The sequence below is a fragment of the Meriones unguiculatus genome, chromosome 18 (genome assembly GCF_030254825.1).
Source record: "Meriones unguiculatus strain TT.TT164.6M chromosome 18, Bangor_MerUng_6.1, whole genome shotgun sequence".
Lineage (NCBI taxonomy): Eukaryota > Metazoa > Chordata > Mammalia > Rodentia > Muridae > Meriones > Meriones unguiculatus.
Window position 1 is genome coordinate 9,867,762 of NC_083365.1, and position 12,122 is coordinate 9,879,883.

The following is a 12,122-nucleotide window of genomic DNA, read 5'->3' on the forward strand; positions in this document are numbered from 1 at the left end:
CCAATTCCAGGTCCTCTGCAAGAACAAACGCTCTTAACTACTCAATTATCTCTCCTGCCCAGCATACTCTCTTATTCTTAAGTCATCTCTTAGTTTCTTATTATACCTAATGCTATGAAAATGCTTCATAAGCATTTTCTATACTGTATTAGTTAGAACAACAACAAAAAGGCTGTATACAAATGCATTTTTTCTCCCTAATGTTCTCTTTCTTTTTTTTTTTTTTTTTTTTTTTTTTCGAGACAGGGCTTCTTTGTATAGCCTTGGCTGTCCTGGAGTGAGCTCTGTAGACCAGGCTGGTCTTGAACTCACACTGATCCACCTGCCTCTGCCTCCAGGAGTTCGTAAAGCCATTTGCCACTGCACCCAGGATTTTTGTTTTGTTTTGTTTTGTTTTTTGATACTCAGCACTTTTAATACCAGCGTTCACAAGACAGAGCCTTAATGGATGACGTGAAATTACTAGGACTTGGTGAAAAGCAGGGGGCGTGGTCTAGTGGAGAAAGAACGATGGGGACATCCCTGGGACCGTCTCTCTTGTCCTTGCTTCATCTCTCCTTGCTTCTTGACCACTACAAACATGACATCTCTACTGTCACATACGCTTCTGGCATTAGGCTGTACTATACAGCAGGCCTAGAGACATGGAGCCAGGCAGCCTAGGACTGAAGACAGTGATGTCAAGGAGAGATCAAGCAAAATAAGTACTTCTGTTAAGTTGTTTATATAAGATGTCTTGTCAAAGGAACTAAAATCTGCCAAGCAGTGGTGGTTCATGCCTTTAATCCCAGTACTCGGAGGTCAGGGGGAATTGGCTTTTTGAGAATTTAAGGCCAGCCTGTTCTATACAGAGATGAGTTCCAGAACAGCCAGGGCTACACAAAGAAACCCTGTCTCAAAAAAGGGGGGGCTAAAATCTAACACAGTATGTTTGAATATTTTGCCAGTGGTCTTTTTTAAATTATTAGTTACATTTCATTAACTCTGTATCCCAGCTGTATCTCGCTCCCTCATTCCCTCCCAAAACCTCTCTCCCTCCCTCATCTCCTCCCTGCCCCTTTCCAAGTCCACTGATTGGGGAGGACCTCCTCCCCTTTCATCTGACCCTGTTTTATCAGGTATCTTCAGGACTGGCTGCAAAGTCCTCCTCTGCTCCTCCCTTGTGGGGTGGGGAGGTCAAAGAGCCTGCCATTGAGTTCCTGTCCGAAATAGTCCCTGTTCCCCTTACTATGGGAAACCAATTGGTTACTGAGCTACCATGGGCTTCATCTGAGCAAGAGGTTCTAGGTTACATCCATACATGGTCCTTGGTGGAGTGTCAGTCTCAGAAAAGACCCCTGTGCCCAGATATATTTGGTCCTTGTGGAGCTCCTAACCTTTCCACGTCATACAAACTCCCCCTTCTTTCATGATTCCCTGCACTCTGCCGATTTTTCCTATTTCTTATCTGTGATTGCTTGAATCTGTCAATGTGCAACTCAAGGATACGTTGGGCCAATCATAGTTTTGCTGCTGCTTTGAGACAAGGTCTTGTTCTGTAGGTACCAGGTGGCTGGTACCTACTATGAGCCAAGGCTGGCGCCCAACTCTTAGCAATCCTGCCTTAGTCTCTGAAATTCTGGGGTTAAAGACCTGCATCAGGCATTTTGTTGCTATCATTTCAAGAGGATTTAGGGAGGGTCGGGTTGGGTCTACCATCCTGAGCCATAAGTATTCCACACATAGTTTGGCTAAATGGTGATTACAGAATAGAGATCGACTATAAACATTTAAAGGAAGTAGACTCTTGAAAAACTTCATCACTGAAGGACGACCAACAGCAGAGAAATAAAGCCAATACCAGGTGACCGGCAGATGTACGGCAGTGGAAACGGTTTGATATTCACCGTCTCAACGTAAGCGAAACGCGATTACGTAACTTTGTTTACCTGGGGTTGATCTTGGGCTGATTTAGGGCTGGAGGATAACACACACACATACTGTCTGTTTGGTGTTTGCGACAGCAGGTTTGTAGAAGTCAGCGGAAGTGCGGCCTCCCTCATCCTGCTAGTCTCAGGGGTCGAGCTCAGGTCGTCAGGCGTGGTGGTCAGTGCTTTTACCCACTGAGCTACCTCGCGGCCCTTGCTTTAGATTTAATGGTTTAATCTAAGTGTGGTTGTTTGCAAAGAAAGCCAGTTTCCGAAACACATCAGGCCCCCTCATCTTTCCTCTTGAGACAGGGCTTATAGAGCGGGCTGGCTCCGAACTCCCCATCTTCTCGCCCTGACGAACCTCCCCAAAGCCCGGAGGTGGGGGAGCGGCACCACCTTGACCTCAGACGACCCCGCCTAGGCCGGCCGCAGACCCAGGCCACCTCAGGAGTCCCCCGCCGTCCTGCCGGGAACGCGCCGCGCGGCCGCCGATTGGCCGGGCCGGGACCGGGCGTGACGTCAGGCCCCGCCCCGTCGCCCTCCGACCCCGCCCCGCGGGGTGGGCTGGCAGTTTAGTCTCGGGCAGCTGAAACCGGTTTGCGAGGCGGCAGTGGCTGGGCTCCGCGCTGCTGCTGGCCACCTAAGTGAGCGCTGGCGAGGCGCGGGCGCTCGGCGTAGGCGGCCGCGGCCCAGGCTCTCGGCGCGGCGCGGCAGGTGAGGCAGCGGCGGGCGGGCGGGCGCTCACGCGGAGCGGCGGGCGGCCTGGCGTCCCGGAGCCGCGGGCCCCGCCGCCCCGCGCCGCCGCGCTCCCTCGGAGCGGCGCGACCCAGGGCGGCCGCGGAGGCACCGGGCGGGGGAACAAAGGAACGGCGGAGCCGGAGCCCCGGGCGCCGTCCCCACAGCCGCCTGTGTCCCCAGACCCCGAGGGAAGTCCGGGCGCGGCCCCGTCGGGCGGGGGGAGCCCGGCGCGGCCGTCCGTGACGCCTCGGGCTGCGCTGCGCCCGGCGTCGCGGCTCGGGACCGTCCTGCCCCGCGGCCGCCGCCTCAGCTGCCCCGTCCCGCCGCGGACGGCAGGCCGGGGCCGGCGGGACTCCGCGGCAGCACGGTCGGGTCCCCCGCCGCCCGGCTCCCGCCTGCCAGCCGCTCGTGCCGGGTGCATTGCCAACACCTACGGGAGAAATAAGTGTAAGGTGTCGCTCTCTTTCCCCCACCCCGTGGCTCAGGGTTCGAGAAACGGAAAGCGCAAAAACAAAACAGGTAAACCGCATGCAGTGGCTTAGATACTCGTGGAACCAGTCATCGTGCTGAGCAAAATTTAAATGTGCAGAGAAAGATGCGGGAGATTTGGACCCAGAGAATTGATGAACACAAAAGAAAGCTGAGTAGTATTTTTGAGTACAAAAAGTTGGTGGGTGAATCAACTATGTATAACAAAAACGATAAATACATATGAAGATATAAGTCGAAATAGAAAACATTTGGAAAAAGCCTACTGTATGTCTAAAGTCTAAAGCTGTTGAAAATGTTAATTTGTCTTAATGAACTCCATAAGCACCTGCTTAATGGAAAACCCATTCTTGTCTACATATGTTTGATTAAAATATTGGCTTAAAGTATTTGGAGGTCTGAGAAGTGGGTCCATAGTGATTCCCCACCGACATAGACAGAAATCAACGTAGGCACCAAACCTGTTTCTTGATCATAGGCTATTCTGAGGATCAAAGCTGCTGGAATCTAGGAAAGAGCGAAGAGAACTGGAAACAACTTTATTTTTCTTTTTGAAAAGTTAAGAAAACATTTTTTTGTCTAGAATTACATGTTTTCGCTATAATACTCACCTTCAGTTCATCTGTCAACTAAATGTTCCTTAACCATGGTTAGCTTAAATCTCCAGTTTGTTTGCCAAGCTATTAAACTAGTTAGGTTCACCATTGAGGACATTAAGCATAAAGAGTAAACTTCATTTTGCTAGGTTGGGGGAACTGTGAAAAGTTTTCGTGTAAATATGTTACAGTGGCCAGTACACACCTTTAACCTCCGGGCACTTCAGAGGTAGGCAGATCTTGGAATTCAAGGCCAGCCAGCGCTCGGAAGTGAGATCCTACCTCAAAATAAATTAGCAAATTAAGTTAAACTAATTGCCCAAATTCAGCTGAAAGTGCTCTGTAGTATTTATCTTTAGACAGTACAAATTGGAGGTTGTGTTGGAAAAAAAATTAGCAAAGCCAAAATAACAAACTCCGGAAGTGTAGTGTGTGGTAAGGTGATAGGTGAGCTGGTTATCTGTCTGAGCAGCTCGAATGTACACAGTGACTAGCATTTTTCACTGTTTCCTTTTATGTGTGTATTAAAGACATCCTCCATCCAGGTTGGCATATTTTTGTTTGTTTAGCAGAAGAAATAAAGAGGTGTGTAAACTTTGAGATTCTTATCAGAGCAGGTACTTTCTAAAACTGTCACTGCTGTTTGGAGGCGGTTGGGTGCCAAAGCTATGCTTCAGTCCTGCACCAAAATGTTGGCCTCTGCCGTGGTGGCTCTTGCTTCTAGTGGCACTAAGTTTTTGAGGGGTGGGGACTGAACTGGATTGCTGATTCTTAACAATTCAAGTGGGCCGTGGTGCTTGTCTGCCGGGGTGTTTCTGTGCTTCCCTGTGCTTTGTGGAGTGCTGCAGCTATTTCATTCACAACTGAAGGGATGGAAAGCTTGGCTGGTTTTGTTTTGTTTTGTTTGTTTTTATTAAATATACAGACTATTCCTGGTTGTCCTAATGTAGTGGATGACTAGAGCTAAATTTGTACTGGATGTTGGTTTGAATACATGGGGATAACAGGTGATTTTCCTTACATTGACTAAATTGGTTATTTCCAGTTGAATAGTTAGCTGAATACCAACTCTGCAGTCTTGTAGGTGAGATTGTCCTTTAGAATTGTAAACACTGGGTGAAAGTTCAGGTTGCAGTTTAAGACTGACAATCTGGTTAGACTCTGCCGAAAAGGAAGCTTGCTAACGGGCCTGAGTTTTGAGGGCCTAAGTTTGATCCCTAGGACATTTATGGTAGGAGAGAACCAACATCTGCAAGTTTTTCTCTGACCTTCAGGTGTATATCTTGGTCCCCTCTCTCTCTCTTCCTCACATATACAAATAAGTTAAGGTTCGTTTTATGCAGCCATGTTGCTGAGTTACAGTTTTAGGCTGACCCTTAATATTAATTCATTAAGCCGGGCAAAGTTGTGCTGTGATCCCAGCACTCAGGGAGATAGAGGCAGGAGAATCTCTGTGAGATCGAGGCCAGCCTGGACTACAAAGGGAGTCCAGGAAAGGCAAGGCTACACACAGAGGAAAAAACAAAAACAAAACAGTGCTGGTGCACACCCTTAGTCCCAGCACTTCAGCAGATTTCTGTGAGTTTGAGACCAGCCTGGTCTACAGAGTGAGTTTCAGGACACCCAGGGCTCCAAAGAGATAACCTGTCTCAAAAAACAAAAACAAAGCACAACAAAATTAAATTAATTCAGTAACATTAAAGCTTTTAAGTTGGATCTGTTAAATGGAAGGTTTCAGTATTTCAGTGAACGAATTTATTTATTAGAAAGTGTTTGTATGTTCAGGGTTATACCCAGGTTTTTGTCAGCCATCCTAAAAGAACTATTGAAGTATTCAGATATAAGTTTTATTCAGAACTTTTTATGTAGAGATTTTTTAAACAGTTCTAGCACAGAATTTATATACATGAATAGATCTTGTTTATTCTTAAACACAGAAATCAATTTATAAGGTATCTTATAAATTATGTTGCTTGAGGACAAGTTTTCTCCTGTGTAGTGTTGGAGTTTTTATCAATAACAGTGGAGTTGCCAAATACAGTATTCTTTGTCCAAGTACAACATGGTATCACATTATTAATCTTGTTTTACATATCTGATACTGATACATCCATGATACTGTATATTTATAAAATAACGTTATAAAATAATTTTCAGCATATATGCTATTGTGCATTTATAAAATAACTTTCAGCATTAGATTTTCTAATTGATCTAAATGTGGTAATGCAGCTCTTGATTACTTACCCATCTAGCTCTGTTATAGATCAGGTTTTAGCCCTCAGTCCCACTATTTTCGGAGGACTGCTCAGTCACTGCGTGACCCCTATTCATAAATAAATGAAATTTAGATGGTAAGTTAAGGGACACGATGCTGAAGAAAGATGTGATTGGAATTCTTTTAGAGATCTGGACATTCATGCACCAAAGTCTATTTTTAGGGTAGTTGAATAGTCATTTGAATAGTTACATAAAATATATCACTGTATGACGAACACTGTATGTATTCATTTTAAACTTTATTATCTTGAGATGTATGTGTCTGAATATGTATGTATTTAAAATTTTCAGTCTTTTTTTTTTTTAAGGTAGTCTGTGGTAAACATACTTAGCTAAGTCTGAAAGTGGGAAGGAAAAATTCAAGGAATATGAACAAAAAGGCAAAAGACTTCAGTGTTTGAAGTATAGATTTCTGAAAATAAAGTCTGTAAAGTTAGGAAGAATGTTCTCCTTGTTAACACATAGTACTGAAAATATTTAAAAGCCACACTACCAAGAGATTTTGAATGATGTTGATAACTAGAAAGAATGCTGTGGCCACAAGAACATCAGATCAAGTTTTTTTTTTTAATAAATTGTAGTTGAGATTATATTTAAAAAATTTAATTACTCTGATCCTATAAAGAAAAGACTTAATTTTGAGGAAGGATTTGAGTGGATAGCCAGTTACGTTGTGTTTTAGAAATGGATTCATAACCTTGTTGCCAAACGTAGCTAGTTTCTGTAGTTGAGCTGACCGGCTTCAGTTGCTTTTTTGTTACTAAAGTAGAAGTCTGTAGTGGAGCTTTTTCTGTCTGTAGGGTTTTTGTTTTTTGTTTTTCCTTCCATCCTAACTTGGGCCTGGTTAGGAAAGATAGGTTGACTTAGCACAGCTGCTTATCAGAAGAAAAAGTGTGTGGAAAGAGAACCTTGATTTCCTAAACATAAAATGTTTAGACACATTTGTTTTGCGAGATTTCTAGTCCATACAGTCTTGGATTTTTGGAAAGTCTGTAAAAAAATCATAATTGCTAGATAGTTTCTACTTAATGCAGTCATTTTGTATATAAGGAATCTGAAATGAGGACCTGAATGTTTTGCTTTTTCAAAACCCTTTTTCTTATCAAGGTTATTTTTTAAGGATGAAGGAAGACAGAGTGGAGGGAAGGGTGGAGGGCACTAAGGGGGAGTTGGAGTGAGGTGATGGAGTAGGGTATGATCAAATTGTGTAAACATTTGAATATTTCAGGCAAGAGTTATTTTAAAAGTTTTAAAAATAAATTTATCAAAGTCATTAAATATCTTGCAAAGTCATTAAATGTCTTCTGTTTGTTTGTTTGAAACAAGGGCTCTGTGTATCCTGGAACTCACAGAGCTCCTCCTACCTCTGCATCTGAGAGCTAGGATTATAGATATGGCCAATTCAATAATTTGTTTTGAGACAAGATTTCTTGTATAGCCCTGTCCTGGAACTTGCTAGACTAGGCTGCTTTTGCCTCCTGACCTTAAAGGCATGAGTCACCACTGCCCACCCAATTAAATATTTTATTTTAAAATAAGGTTCATTGAAGTATATGTAAGTGGAAAGCACAGGTCAGAGGGCAATTTTCAGAAATTGGTTTTCTTTCACTTTTGCTTGGGTCCTGGGGATCGAACTCAGGTCCTCAGGTGTGGTGTTTACCCTCTGAGCCATCTCACTGGTCCCTTTCATGTATTGCAAGTTGGCCTCCAACTCACTGTGTAGCATGGATGACTTTGAACTTCTGATCTCAGTGCCCCATGCTATGTTTACGTAGTGCTGGGGATCAAACCCAGGACATAGTGTGTGCTAGACAAGCAGTGTATCAGCTGAGTTGCACCCTAACCGCATTGTGCACTGATGGCAAAATACTAGTGTTTTTGTATACAATTAATAACAAATTTTCTTCTCTTTCCTAGCAGAAATCCTAAAGTAAATCCATCAGGATGACGCCTTCTCAGGTCACCTTTGAAATCAAAGGAACTCTTTTACCAGGTAAAGCTCTAAAATGCTTTTTAAAATTAAGTGGATGTTTTTCTTTTTCATATGTTTCTAAAATTAATCATTTGAAAAATGTCTCCCTTTTGTATGTGTCTGGGTGTTTTTACCTGCATGTATGTCTGTGTACCTCGTGTCTGTAATTTCTGTAGAGGTTAGAAGAGGGCATCAGAGGATCTGGATCCCCTTAGGACTTCTGTGAGCAATTTGGCTGCCTGCATTGAATGGGACCCCTGAGGATCAGCCCATGCTCTTAACCTGAGCCACCCTCTAGCCTCTCCTCCCTTCTTGATCGCAGCAAAGCTCATATCTGCCCCAGGGATGTCCATTTTGGGATCCTCAGTGTTGTCCACCCGTGAGCCTTCTCCTCAGGTGCTAGCCTGTGCTCTTGTTGGCACCACATAAAGGAGTCCAGCAGCCTGACTTGTTTTCTGCCTCCAGACCATGCCAGTTTGGTACAGTCCTGCACTTGCTTCCCCTTTTCAAACCTGATACAAAGACTTTTGCCTTTTTAAGTGTTACCTATCTCTCTCTTAAATAAAAAATAATAAAACAGATTTATTTATTACAATGTTCTGCCTGCATATATGCCTGCACACCAGAAGAGGGCACCAGGTCTCATTATAGATGGTTACGAGCCACCATGTGGGTGCTGGGAATTGAACTCATGACCTGTAGAAGAGTAGCCAGTGCTCTTAACCTCTGAGCCATCTCTCCAGCCCCTGAGATGTGTATTTTGTTTGCATGAAAATGAAGGAAATTGTGCCTCTGCAAGAAGTTAAAATGTTTGGCTAAAATGGATTTATTTGCTACTTGTGAATTTAGCTTCATTTTTCTGTTATCTGCTAAGCACTGTGAAATAATTAGTATAAGGTATTACACCAGAACACTCCCACACCTGGGTTTGAATCTTGCTGTTTGCCATGCCCTGCTATAATGGCCTGCCTCAAGTCTGCTGCTCTTTCCCTCCATTTCCTTTTTTGAGAACTCCCCCCCCCCCAAATTCTATCTCCCTGTGCCTGGATCTGTGCCGTTTAACTCTCACCTACATCAAGGTAAGGGCCTCTGAGAAATTTCCTCATTTTCTGGCACTATTTTTGTAGCACCTTCTGGAGATTTTAGAATTAATTGAGTAATTTGCCCTGTAGACAGGTGGTAAGCTTTATGAAAACATGATCTTGTCTTGATGCTGAATTCTTGAACCTAGCACAGAGCTTGGTACAGATGAGGAACAGAGTAAATGTGTCCAAAGAATAAATGATTGACTCAGTATGGCTAACATGCTGTTGTAGCAACCACCACAGCAAATGACTGAGTGTGTGTACACGTGTGTGTGCTCTACCTTCGCAGCCAGAAAACCTGGTACAGATTTACTCTGGGCAAAATTCTTGAGATGAAGATTGCGGGTGAGCTGCTGTGGCTTCTCACTGCCGCCTCTGACTACAGACTCTATTGTACTCCTTTTGAGATAGGGTCTCATGTATTTGCCAAGTGCTGGGATTACAGGTGTTAGAGAATAAGGCTTTGTTCGTGCTGCAGGGAGGCAGCCCTCGAACTTCCCCGGCTCCTGTGCTCTGCTCTTTAAGGAGCTGTAAGCAGGCAGTGTAAGGTAGAAGCGGACCACATCATATTGGTGAACCGACCACAGAGTTAGCCACAAAGTCGCTTTCTTCATAGACGAGAAGGCACTGTTTGTTTTATTTTGGTTTTTCAAGACAGGGTTTCTCTGTGTAGTCAGAGCTGTCCTGGAACTCAACTCTAGATAGGCTGGCTTCAAACAAGGAGGGATCGGGCCTGCCTCTGCCTCCTGGGTGCTAGGATTAAAGGCATGTGCTACTACTGCCAGCTAGGAAGGCTCTCAGTTTTAGGGAGTTAAGGGGAGATGATTGATACTCAGGGCTCCATGAGAAGGGAGGTAGAGGAGCAGAGGAAGGTGTTTTAGGAGACTCCCCAACAACCTACCAATATTTCTCTAAAATTCTTAGTGTGTGTTTGGTAGCTAAATGTTAGCATTCAGGAGGCAGAGACAGATGGATCTCTATAAATTCAAGGACAGCCTGGTTTGCATAGTACCAGCTAGCCAGAGCTACATAGTAAGACCCTGTCTCTGAAAAACAAAACAAAAAACAAACCAAGAAAACAAAAAAAAAAAAAACAAACAAAAACCCTCTTTGGTGGTTGTTCTTGAAAGTGGAAGCTTCTGTGAAGGGACCATGTCTGCTTAATTTGTTTCTTGAATGCTTGTTACTTGCTTAATAAGTAATTGAACAAATGAAGAAAAGCTTATTCCTGTGCCTATTTCTTTTTACTCTTTCTGGTTCTGGAGGGTGAATCAAATTAACTTAAAAGGTGATAGAATGATCCATGGGTCAAAAGCCCTGCCTGAGGGCGCCTCTTTTTTGACTCAAAGAAACTCTAAGGAAACCTGTAACTGACTGCTCTGCTTCCTAAAATTGAAGGTTTCCTATTGGAAAAGCCTGACACCTCTGATTTCTTTAGGAGAGGTATTTGCAATATGTGGAAGCTGTGATGCCTTGGGAAACTGGAATCCTCAAAATGCTGTGGCTCTTTTTCCAGAGAATGAGACAGGAGAAAGGTGAGTGCAGAATGCCAGGGTACAGAGTAATCGTGACATTCACACTAACACCTAGAGACTGTTGAAAGTACTCTGTGTATAGTTTATATTTTAATTTAAGTTTTATGAAAGTTGTTATGTATACAGTTTTAAAGAGTAAAATCACTATAAAGTTTGTATGTGGGAGGGCGGTTCCTTAACTTTCATTCAAAATTCTTAACATCTTTTGACTGTTACCATCCTTAACCCCCTTTTACTATATTCAATGCATATGTGTCCATATGTACCATAATATATGAGTGTGTACGTAAGTCAGCAGTTAGTTCTCTCCTACTGTCTGGGTCCTGGGAGCAGAACTCCGATGAGCAGCCTTGGCAGCATCCCACTGAGCCATCCCAAAGAGCTCATCTCTTTTGAGGGTTCCCCTACCCTGTTTTGGATGAACTAGGAATTGAACCTAGGACTTTGCACACACCAAGCAAGAGCTATACCACTGAGTTACATACATAGTCATTTCTTTTTGCTTTTTATTTTGAGTTATCTTCGCTGAGTTACCCAGGGCTGGTCTTGAGCCATAAACTTGAGACCTGTCTCAGCGTCCTCAGTTGTTAGGACAGGCCTGTGCCACCACTCTAGCTTTTCTACCATTTTATTAAGTAGCAAGCTCGTCTTGTTTAAAACAAAATTAAGGTATTGTCTCTAGACTTCTCAGTTCATTGTTATTTTCTTTGTATGTAATACTTGGGATCAGGTCCAGGCCATTATACATGCTAAACATGAATAATGCCACTGAACTGTTACTATTATGTTATTACTTTGAAGCTGGTCTTGAACTTGAGGCTCTCCTGCTTCAGCCTTAGAGTTTTGGGATTGCAGGCATACACATCCACATGTGAATGAGATATTATTTTGGGGTTTGACTTAGTGGAGATGGCTTAGTGGTTAAGAGAACAGTATGCTTCCAAAAGTCCTGAGTTCGATTCCCAGCAAACACACGGTAGCTCACAATACTGGCATCTGATGCCCCCTTCTGGCATACAGGTCTACATGCAGATAGAGCACTCATAAAGTAAATGAATATTTAAAGAAAATATTTTTGTTTTGTAGGGAAGTACTGAGAATTGAACTTACAGCCTTTGTACATGCTAGAAGAATGTTCTCCTGAGCTCTTCACCTGTCTTTCTTTCACTGTCTTGTTTTCTTTTTTAATTGTGTTTGTGTACTCATTAGGTGATTGTTTATTCACGTGTATATGTGCATGAGCTTACCCATGCCTTGGAATGAGTAGGTTCCCTACCATGTGGGGCTTGGGCGGGTGTGTGTGTGTGTGTGTGTGTGTGCAGGTCTGTAAGCTTATCCGGCTTGGTGGCAAGTATCTTTGCTGGTTTTTGTTTGTTTGAAACAGGGTTTCACTGTGTAGCCCTGGCTGTTCTGGAAGTCACTAAGTAGGCGAGGCTGGCCTCTGCCTCCTGAATGCTGGGATTAAATATGTGCACCACCACCACCTAGACTCTTAAGTCTTTACTGCTTGAATTATT

At 43.6% G+C, this 12,122-nt stretch overlaps 2 protein-coding genes across 10 annotated transcripts in view; one reads left to right on the forward strand and one right to left on the reverse strand.

Annotated features, from left to right (window-relative positions):
* Positions 1-2,400, reverse strand: part of Shld1 (shieldin complex subunit 1) — a 165,683-nt gene extending 163,283 nt beyond the window's left edge. For 5 of the 6 annotated variants that reach the window (XM_060371932.1, XM_060371931.1, XM_060371935.1 and 2 more), the window contains exon 1: positions 1,929-2,400. The gene's annotated coding sequence lies outside the window, so the exon portion shown is untranslated. The remainder of the gene's footprint in view (positions 1-1,928) is intronic. The other variant, XM_060371934.1, reaches the window with a different exon arrangement.
* A 65-nt stretch (positions 2,401-2,465) lies between these two features.
* Positions 2,466-12,122, forward strand: part of Gpcpd1 (glycerophosphocholine phosphodiesterase 1) — a 52,527-nt gene continuing 42,870 nt past the window's right edge. The window contains exons 1-3 of one of the 4 annotated variants that reach the window (XM_060371503.1): positions 2,466-2,624; positions 7,931-8,006; positions 10,509-10,605. In XM_060371503.1, the coding sequence (XP_060227486.1) occupies positions 7,958-8,006; positions 10,509-10,605 (146 nt within the window). In that variant the 5' untranslated portion in view covers positions 2,466-2,624; positions 7,931-7,957. Of the gene's footprint in view, positions 2,625-3,035; positions 3,168-7,930; positions 8,007-10,508; positions 10,606-12,122 lie in introns of those variants that run through there. The other 3 variants (XM_060371502.1, XM_021651169.2, XM_060371504.1) reach the window with 3 other exon arrangements.